Genomic DNA, 10,829 nt, shown 5'->3' on the forward strand with positions numbered 1-10,829 from the left:
GTGAGGCCTGCAGAAAATGTTGTCCTCTGCATATCAGTCCATACCTAGGTGCTTTGGAGGGTGTGGTACAGATACAGTTCTCACTGCCTTGCGGATAGCAGTCCGTAGCCAGGTTGCGTGGGGCCAGCCTGGATAGTCGAAATTTGAAGCCAGCTCCCAGGTATGACTGTAAGGGCACCATTTCCCAGCTCCCAGCCGTAGAATTACTGGTACCTGAAATTCTGCTTTTAGAGATTCATTCTTTGTCTTAGACTCGCTTCCTTTTACTTGCACAAGCACCTGTGGAAGGTAAGTCTTGTGAGTCAGCAACTCTCTAGTGAGATCTTTTCTTGGAAACAGGTAAATTTTGGGGACATAAGGAAAGATTAAGAAGGTACTTAATCATCAAAAGTGGGAGGCAAGGAAAAGTGATACAGTAAAAAGGATGGAAACAGCACCATAAGCGGAGGCTGCAGGGGAGATCCTGAATTTTGACCTTTATGATTTGGGCAGTGAATGGATGCCAGTGTGGCTGGTGCATTTGGAGAATGAGTTGGGCAGCTTTCTCTCTCTCTCTCTCTCTTTTTTTCCCTTCTCTTAGCATTTCAGTGCATTGAGGCCATGCAGGCCTGCCTCACTCGGGACCAGCTGGTGGTGGAGTGGCAAAGCTCTGCTCCAGAGGTGGACACATGGATGGTTGAATGGTTCCCAGATTTGGACTCAGAGTCCTCCACTTTTTCCTGGGAATCTGTGTCTCAGGCCAGGAACTGGACAATCCAGAAAGGTAGCCACTGTGGACCCCACAAGTTCCCTCTATATAGGATTCAGTTTCATTTCCACTGGTTTTAAAATCTTTAACTTTGATTTCAAAGCTGTAGATATGGGGGAATAGCATTTGACAAAGTGAGTGCAAGCCTAGTGAAGTGCCATATTTCTTGGTGGTTCCCACTTAGGCTGGGCCAGGAAGCCATGGATATCAGACCAGGTATCTGGTCTGTTTCCAAGTGGAAAACACCATGGTGACCTCACCGTCAGAGAGCCCTTCCTGGATATCTTGATCATGTGGGTAACACTAGAGTTTGTCTCTCATCAGTCCTTCCCAGGCTACCCTTTTAGTTCTGGTTCCCTGTTTAAGATCTAGGTCCCCTCTCCAGGTGAATGATATAGAGAATAGTCTTCTTTTTAAGAAAGACCCTGCTCCTTGAAAGACAGATGAGTGAGGTTTCACCCTCCCAATCCTGTCCGTCCAACCATTTCTTAATACTTAATGGCACCCATATAAAGAATTATACTCATGCAGGGGTTCATGGTAGAGGAGCTAGAATTCATGGTACTTGAGTTCTCAGGTTGATATGCTATTGACAGAAGGATTAAGTTTTATTCTGTAGTGCTTCCAAATCATGTAACAAAATCCATGATGGAGGAGGGACCGGATCTCTTACTTTTCCCTTCTTGGGTGGCTCTGTCATTTCATCAGAGTAGTGAAGACTTAGTTCTAAGAATTAATTTTAAAAGGTTAGAACTGGAATAGACATTGGAGACCATCCAACCTAACCTCCTTATTTTCCAGATGTGGAAACTGTAGAGAAATAGAGTATGTCCCGTAGTCGTAGATGTAACCCAGTCTAACAGATCTCCTTTGCCAGGCTCTGAGCTTAAGGCTTATTTTCTGTCTCTCTCTCTCTCTCTTTTTTACAGATGAATTAAAGCCCTTCTGGTGCTATAACATCTCTGTGTATCCAGTGTTGGGAGACCGAGTGGGCAAGTCGTATTCCATCCAGGCTTATGTCCGAGAAGGCAGTATGTATGGAAAGGCCCCGTGGGGCGAGGAAACCCTGGGGTCTGTCCAACATTCAGACAAGGCTGTGAATGTCTATAGCTCATTCACAGTTGCCTTAGTGCTTAGCTGTGCTGCACCTTCAGCTTGTAAACTACATATGCTTGACACAATTGTGGTCAGGTTGTAGGTTCACTGGATTTCAAAGCTGGGGTAGAATTTAGAGATCCTCAAGTCCAAGCCCCTCATTCTACAAATGGAAAATCAAGGCTCCGAGAGGTGAAATAGTTTGTCCAACCCCACAAAGGAGCTTAGTGCCAATAGCCCTGTAAGCAGAAACAACACTTTTTTAAGACCAAGTTAGGGACCTTACAGAGTTAATCATAGGTTGGAGATGCTAAAAAAATTATTTTTAATTGTGTAGCAGTAATCAAGGGTTGTACTGATGAATTGCTCAGACTTCATTTTTATCACTTGGAAGTTCACCTTTTCCAGATTCAACATTAGAAAATATATCCTCTCGCTCAAAGGTAACCCATGGGGGCATGTCCTTCAGCTGTATCTGATAATAGCTGTTGCCACTATGAGTGAAAGCTGAATGCCAAATGACAGTGAGGGCTCTGTAAGAAAGTATATTTTGCAGGCCTTTGACAGTGCTTTTCTTCTGTTCAAGATGGGTAATTCCAGAAAACTATGCTCCCAAACAAGGTGGTGTGCTGTGTCCCTACTCTGCCCCTACCTCCCACCTCTGACACCGATTTTGCTTTGAGTACTAGCCACAACATTTGTGGGGAAAGGATCTACTTAGCTGTGATTCAGTCCTTATTATTTTTCTCCCTGGCCTGTAAAGTTCCATCAGTGGGTCCTGTGACTGAGGCAGACAACATTGGTGTGAAGACAGTCACAGTCACATGGAAGGAGATTCCCAAGAGTCAGAGAAATGGTTTCATCAGCAACTACACCATATTTTACCAAGCTGAAGATGGAAAGGAGTTCTGTAAGTGTGCTTGTAGCCAAGTTGGAAAACCCCCAAGCCCCAGAGAGATACTATGGATACACCTGCCATAGGGGTTGGTGCCCTACAGTCTTGCATGAGTCACTTAGCCTCTTTGACCCTCTGAGAATGAGGCCAAGAGCACCGACCTCTTGAGCTTTTTTTTTTTTTAAGATTTTATTTATTTATTTGACAGAGAGAGACACAGCGAGAGAGGGAACACAAGCAGGGGGAGTGGGAGAGGGAGAAGCAGGCTTCCCGCTGAGCAGGGAGCCTGATGCGGGACTCGATCCCAGGACCCTGGGATCATGACCTGAGCTGAAGGCAGATGCTTAACGACTGAGCCACCCAGGCGCACCTACCTCTTGAGCTTTTTGGAGTCAAATGAGAGTGAAGTGACTGTACTTAAGAATCCTGGAGGAACCACAGGAGTTGATACAATTTGTCCTGGTCAGGCTGTGAACAAGTGGGTCTCCTGGGAACTTTCCAATTATTAACGCAGAATGGGGTGTGCCTGGATTAAAGAGAAGAGTGGTGACACTTACCTCAGTGCAGGACCCTTTACCCTGACTCCTGTTGCCCACTGCCAAGTCATACTTTTGTCTTGAATCCACAGTATCTACTGACATCCTAAATTCTGGGCTAGGCTTGGATTCCTATTTAGGCTAACTTTTTTTTGTTGTTATGGTAAAATACATAAAACATAAAATTTACCACTTAAAACATTGAACAATGTACAATTTAGTGGCATTGAGTAGATCAGTAATGTTGTGCGACCATCATCTCTACCTGTTTCCACCCCAAATAGAAAACCTGTACCCATTAATCATCTCTTCTCATTGTCTTCTTCCCACAGTCCCTAGAAACCACAAAATTGCTTTCCATCTTTTGGATTTACATATTCTGGCTATCTCATATAAATGGAATCATACAATATGAGGCTTTTTGTATCTGGCTTCTTTTACTTAGCATTGTGTTTTCAAAGTTTATCCATCTTGTAGATTATAATAATATCTCATTCCTTTTTATAGCTGAAGAATATTCTATTCTATGGATAGTCTGCATTTTGTTTATCCATTCATCAGTTGATGGGCATTTGGGTTGTTTCCACTTTTTGGCTACTGTAATTAATGCTGCTGTGAACGTGGGTATGCAAATACTCTTTGAGTTTCTGCTTTTAATTCTCTGGGGCCTATACCTAGGAGTGGAATTGCTGGCCTATATGATAATTCTAGTTTAACTTTTTGAGAAACCACCCAACTGTTTTCCATAGTGGCTGCCCCATGTTACATGCCCACCAGCAATGGATGAGAGTTACAATTTCTCCACATTCTTACCAACACTTATTTTCTGTTAAAAAAATTATTATAACTATCCTAATGGGTGTGAAATGGTTTCTCAATGTGGTTTTGTTTTGTATATCTTTAATAACTAATGATGTTGAGCATCTTTGCACGTGCTTATTGGCCATTTGTATATCTTCTTTGAGAAAGTCTGCTCAATTTCTTTGCTCATTTTTAAATTGGGTTGTTTGTCTTTCAGTTATTGAGTCATAAGAGTTATATATCTATCTATATTCTGGATAGAAGTTCCTTATAAAATATATGATTTGCAAATATTTTTTCCCTTTCTGTGGATTGTCTTTTCACTCTCTGGATAATGTCTTTTGATGCACAAAAGCTTTTAATTTTGGTGAAGTCCGGATTAATCTGTTTTCTTTTGTTGCTTGTGTATTTGGTATCATATCTAAGAAACCACTGCCAAGTTCAGGGCCACCATTTACCCTATGTTGTCTTCTAAGAATTTTATAGTGTTAGCTCTTATGTTTAGGTCTTTGATATATCTTTATAGCCTAATTTTAAGCAGACCATGGATAGAAGGATTGGGGTATTAGATTGGCTGACCTGGAGGTACAGGTCCCAGTCCCTCTTATTTCACTCTTCCTAAAGCACAATTTTTACTTGGGCTTGGCTATCATGTTTGACTTCTGTATTTTTCCTTTAGCCAAGACAGTCAACTCCAACATCCTGCAGTATGGCCTAGAGTCCCTGACACGAAAGACCTCTTATACTCTTCAAGTCATGGCCAGCACCAGGGCTGGGGGAACCAACGGCACCAAGATAAACTTCAAGACATTATCAGTTAGTGAGTATTTCCTTTATGCCTTGGATAAGTCTTCTTGGCATTTCCCTTAGGCCAGTTAGAGATGATGTTTGCCAAAGGCAGGGGAAGCCTAATGAAAGAGAAGTACATAAGTGGGAAGAAGTAGGAAGTGAGGAGAGAGTAGGGAGAGCAAATACATTGAGAACTAAATTTGAAAAGACTGGTCATTTTGCTCTTTCTTCATGGGTAGTCCCATGTCATCTTGAGGAAAAGGGTTCAAGTTAATTCCAACTTCATTTTCAGTACAAACCAGCCCCTGCTGCAAAGCTGTCCCCAAGTTCATAGTCACCAGTTTCTGTGTTTCAGTGGTTACTACATAGTGGGGCCTTGGAGGGAAAACCTTGGTAGAACAAGTACCATTGTCCACAGGAAGGAACTTTACTTCCATCATTTGTGGAGATTTTAGAGCAAAAAAGTACCCAATATGTTCTACTTACCAGTTTTTACATTAAAAAATAGCAAGAAAAATTTAATAACAAAATATAAAATACAATATAGTGTTGTATGATGGTTATGGGAAATATTCAAGAGGAAAAGAAGATAGAATGAGAGGAGAGATGAAGAAGAAAGAGAGAAGGGGAATGGGAGAAACAGAAATATGTAAATTTTCTCAAGTCCTTGAGGGGCAGAGATTTGATTTTAAAGATATACTAGAACTGTTTTAAGAATTATTTATATTAGAAGAAAAAAAAAGAATTATTTATATTAAAAGTAAGGAGACATTGCCAATTTTTACAGTAAAAGTTAAAAATATTCTGGTTTAAGTATTCTCTCTCTCTCTTTTTTTTTTAGAGAGAGAGAGTGTGTGAGCAGAGAGTGGGGAGGGGCAGAGGGAGAAGGAGAGAGAGAATTTTTTTTTTTTTTAAGATTTTTATTTATTTATTTGACAGAGAGAGACACAGCGAGAGAGGGAACACAAGCAGGGGGAATGGGAGAGGGAGAAGCAGGCCCCCCACCGAGCAGGGAGCCCAATGCGGGGCTCGATCCCAGGACCCTGGGATCACGACCCGAGCCGAAGGCAGACGCTTAACGACTGAGCCACCCAGGCGCCCCGAGAGAGAGAATTTTAAGCAGGCTCCACGCTCAGTGTGGAGCCCAATGCGGGGCTCAACCTCATGACCCTGAGACCGGAGCCAAAATCAAGATGCCCAACCCACTGAGCCATCCAGACACCCCTGGTTTAAGTACTCTTGAAAGCCTCTTGCTCATCACATTTTGAAAAGAATAAAAATATCTTTATGGCTCTGGAAAATGTGAATATAGCATGTGTTTCCATATAGAAAATATGTTCTGTTTTTATGGACTAATACTGCCTTTTTGGAGTTCTTTTTGATATTGTTCTGTAGAATCTTTTAAAATCATATTTTCTTTTTTTTTTTTTTTTTTAAGATTTTATTTATTTATTTGACAGAGAGGGAGACAGCTAGAGAGGGAACACAAGCAGGGGGAGTGGGAGAGGGAGAAGCAGGCTCCCCGGTGAGCAGGGAGCCCGATGCAGGGCTCGATCCCAGGACCCTGGGATCATGACCTGAGCCGAAGGCAGACGCTTAACAGCTTAGCCAGCCAGGTGCCCCCATATTGTATTTTCATAGCACTAGGCACAGATTGCATCATCTACTAGAATTTTCTCCATGGGTCAAATTTAAGGCAAAAGCCTGCCTTGGAGCCTCAATATTTCTCACACTTGTCTGCAGATTACAGATCTCCCTGCTTCTGTCTTTGTTCCTCTGCAGTCTATTCTCCACACTGCAGTCAGAGTTTAAAACCCTAGCCCCCTGCTTGAAACCCCCAGTGGCTTCTGTTTTGTGTTAAATAAAATACAAATTCCTACCCATTGCTTTCAGGGTCCTTCGTGAGCTGGGGTTTACTGACCTCATCTCCTTCCGTGTTCTGATTCTATCTGTGCTAACTTCTTCCTGCTTCAAGACTTGCATCTGCTGTTTCTTCTGCCAGGAATGCTTTCTCCATATTTTTGCATGAGTGGTTTCTTCTCATTATTAACATTAGCTCAGATTTCACCTCTCAGAGAAGTCTTCCTCTGCCGATAGGTAAAGTTACTAAGTGTCTTACCTAAACACACTCTATCATCCTGTTATATCTGAAATAATGTTTCTTTATTGTCTGAATCTTTCTACCAGAGTGTAGGCTCCATGCTAGTAGGGATCTTGTATTTCTTCCTTATTGCTGTTTGTTTTATTACCCAGAATAGTGTTTGGAAAATGGGCCGTGCTCAATAAATATGTGCTAAAGGAACGAAGTTGGAGAATGAACCTGGTGAACATAATTGTTGACCAGTCTGGATCTATTATTATTACAATATCACTATTATTCAGGCAGAAGAGAACTGGATGAGGAGCCACAAATGCCATTTCTTTTTATGAATACATTTTAATTGAACTGAAAGAGAACTCATAAGGAACGTGTTGCTGCAAGTCCTGGAAGAAAAAAAATTAATCTTTAATTTTTGTCAAGAAAGTGAGGAGCTCATCCTTTTACTGACTTTTGTTCTCCTCTTCCCAAAGGTGTCCTTGAGATTTTATTTATAACTTCTTTGGTTGGAGGTGGTCTTCTCATTCTCATCATGCTGACAGTGGCATATGGTCTCAAAAAACCCAAGTGAGTTTATAGGCAACGGCATGTACCCTCAAAAGCAGGGATTGAAATGGGTGGAAGGCATCGTGGGTGGAGAGGGCCCTCTCTTATTAAGGGGGTGTTTATTCATTTATTAATTTGGTACATATTGACTGAGTTTATTTGTTTATTTATATGCCATACCCCGCTCATCAGAACTGACCAAACAAGAGGACTTTCACTCCCCACAGCCCACGTACTAGGCTTATGCCAGGGGATTACCAGCCGCCCCATAGGCTTTATCTTCCGTATTTGGCATCTGCCTCTAACGTTAGGGAGAACGTCGTTTCTCTCAGTGTCTGGCAGCAGCAGGAGGCCTCAGGCCACTTGCTTCTCTCCTGGGTAGAGAGGGAACGTACCCACGGAATTAGAGCACTGGCCAGCGGTACGCCCAGCATAGACTTGTTCCTTGTTCATGGAGCAGTGTTGGAGGGCTGGCTGTGGGGACATTTGTCCTGCATGCCCGGGCCACTGTGGGAAAGGAAGCTTGTCTCAGGGTCTTGTGCTTTCTCTCCCCAGAGAGCTTCATGCTACCCTGCTGGTCAAGGGCTCCCTCCCCGGTAGACCTCTCTCTCCGGAATTGCACAGTTGAGGGCCTTCTCTGCCAAGCAGCTATGCTTAGTTCTAGTGAAGTGAATGTCAACCTCATTTCCCAACCATAGGTAGAAACCAAGCCACCAGCCAAACTCTTGTACATTTTGCATGTCTAACAGGCTCCCAGGTGAGGGTGAAGATTGGGACTGCTGCTGATTGGGACCACACTTTGAGAATCACTGCACTAAAGTGTGGGTATCGTATCAGGCTTAGAGCGTTACCCTTCCTGGAGAATAAATCTCGAAGACATGGTTCTGTGATGGTGTGGTTTCCAACATCAGGTCTCGGGGTGGGGATGCAGGGGCAGGAGAGGGTAAGAAAAGTGTCTTTCCATCACATCCCATTGATGACTTGTAATTTCACTCTCCAGACTATGTGTTCCCGGCTTCCGTCAGGAGGTCAGAAGCTTGCCCTTATTTATTCCCTGTAGCAAAGCTCCACTCTTCTGGTGGAGCCATGCAGTGTAAGTAACATACTTCTTGAACTTACTTCCTGTTTTAAAATCTTATCTCTTATTAGCAAATTGAAGCACTTATGTTGGCCTGATGTCCCCAACCCTGCTGAAAGCAGCATAGCTACATGGCGTGGAGATGATTTCAAGGTAAATACTTCTGCTTTTGTTAAGGAAATCATTGAGCAGGTTGGTTGCAGAAGACAAGGAAGGGCGATGGAGGTGGGGAGGAGTCCTGGGCTGAGATTTGTCAGTGTTCACAACAATAGAACTTGAGGTTAAAAAGTCCCAGGGCTGGCAGGACAGGTGGAATGAGCCTTCTTGGAACGACTTTGGCCCCCGTCCTCTTGAACCAGCAGAAAGGACTTCACGAGGCTCAGAGGACCCAGTGTGTGCTGGGCATGGAACTGGTCCTATAAGGGATGCCACTGAAGGACACTGGCCCTACCCTCAAGGACCTGACTGTCTAGTTAGGGAGCAATAGATAGCCTGTCTATAAGATTCAAGGCCATTTAAAAAGCAGTCAAGAGCAAGTTAGTCTAGAGACCACCGGAGACCGTGAGGGGATGTTGACGTACATAGCTGTCCACAGGCTGACAGGGCTGCCTCCAGTTGTTTTTCTCAGATTGGGGAAGTTATAGTCAGACTTTAAGTGGTAATAAGGTTTTTTAGTGAGTTATCCATAAGTAGAAAACTTCCTTTTTCATAAGTTTAAATTGAAAACTGTTTTTGCAATTTTTAAGGTATAATTTCTTAGCGAAGTAAAAATAAGCCCGATCAAATATAACTTTTAAGTTTTTATTATTGAAAGACTGTTTCTAGTATTTCTTGATGCAGGGATTTTTAGTACTAGCCCTTGCTTGTTTCAACTCAGAAGTCTTTTTTAAATGCAGACATTTTTATTTATTTTAATTCTTGTTATTTGTGTTATTTCTATTTTCTTCTCTCCTTTATCAGCTCTGTGTTACCCTATTTGCTACTTATTAAAAGTTGTTATAAGAGTAAATGAGTTTATAGGCAGTATTGTCTGATGTCTAAAATGCTTTTTGAATAATATAGGGCTGTCCTCGACAGCACATAATAGTAATCACTCACTGAATGCCAAGTAGTGAGCTAGGCTCTGGGGACACAAAGATGACAAAGATACTGCCTCTGCCCAGGTGGCCATCTTTGATTTTCTGGTGATGTTGGGCAAGTCACTTGTCTTCATGATTGTGGTTTTTCATCTTATGTGAGAGTTCTAATTTTGATGCTCCCATCTCAAAGGGGGTTTTGTGAGCTTACGATCGTGTGGAAAATAGCCTTGAGCTCTCTAGAGGAAAAAAAGTTGTTTGAATACCATGTGCCGTTTCTCAGGAAATGGGCCAGTCTTGCCAACCTCCTATGGAAGGGCATGTGGAGGTGACTGGCCATCACTTCAGGTCTCTGGAAGGAATGTGGGGGGCTGGTCAAGAGGTGAGACATTGGTTATTCCAAGTCTAATAAGCTTTTGACTACCTCATGTGAAGCTCCCAAATGATCATTGGAGGTATCCCTTTCTCTTTTTCAGGATAAGCTAAATCTGAAGGAGTTTGATGACCCTGTGAACATGGAAGAAGACAGGGTTCTAAAACCGTACTCGGCCCCCAGTGACTTTATTGACAAGTTGGTGGTGAACTTTGAGAATTTTTTGGAAGAGGTTTCCCCAGAGGAACTTGGAAACGGTCAGGAAAACATTTTGAGAGAGGAAAAGAATGAGTATATGACTTCTCCATATTGGCCTTATCGTTCTCCCATTTCAACCGAGATTCCACAGAGAAAATCCCAACAGCTGTGCTCTAGAATATTCGAAGGGACATGCTCAGAAACCAAAGAGCAACCTCTCTCTTCTGTTCCGAGTTTAGGGCCAGAGCATCTCTGTGAGGAAGGAGAACCAAATCCATACTTGAAAAATTCAGTGACAACCAGAGAATTTGTCACATCTGAAAAACCTCAAGACGAAGCCAAAAGAGAAGTTTAGTTGTTGCTGTGGCTCAAATCCCTCTGGGTCTCAGTTTGGGTGACTCCTGCAGAGAGCATATATCATGACTTGGCCAGAAGAGCTTCCTTGGCTGTCTCCCCACCCTTGCTTGTGTTAGAGAATCTCTCACACACCCCTGAGTGGCTTGTTGAGTTTGGTTGGCACAAACGTGTAACTTGCCTGAGAAGAAGGGATGGTCATATGTCTGAGCACGTTGCCCAGGAAAAGCAGTTTATGTATT

The 10,829-nt window shown here is 42.8% G+C and overlaps 1 protein-coding gene across 1 annotated transcript in view; it reads left to right on the top strand.

The window, feature by feature from the left end:
• The window catches only part of IL31RA (interleukin 31 receptor A), a 54,299-nt gene extending 43,697 nt beyond the window's left edge, over positions 1 to 10,602 (top strand). The window contains exons 9-15 of the mRNA XM_021702121.1: positions 581 to 763; positions 1,678 to 1,779; positions 2,607 to 2,753; positions 4,755 to 4,895; positions 7,436 to 7,529; positions 8,658 to 8,739; positions 10,139 to 10,602. Of these exons, the coding sequence (XP_021557796.1) occupies positions 581 to 763; positions 1,678 to 1,779; positions 2,607 to 2,753; positions 4,755 to 4,895; positions 7,436 to 7,529; positions 8,658 to 8,739; positions 10,139 to 10,588 (1,199 nt within the window). The 3' untranslated portion in view covers positions 10,589 to 10,602. The remainder of the gene's footprint in view (positions 1 to 580; positions 764 to 1,677; positions 1,780 to 2,606; positions 2,754 to 4,754; positions 4,896 to 7,435; positions 7,530 to 8,657; positions 8,740 to 10,138) is intronic.
• Positions 10,603 to 10,829: the final 227 nt, after the last annotated feature.

The sequence above is a fragment of the Neomonachus schauinslandi genome, chromosome 7 (genome assembly GCF_002201575.2).
Source record: "Neomonachus schauinslandi chromosome 7, ASM220157v2, whole genome shotgun sequence".
Taxonomy (NCBI): Eukaryota; Metazoa; Chordata; class Mammalia; order Carnivora; family Phocidae; genus Neomonachus; species Neomonachus schauinslandi.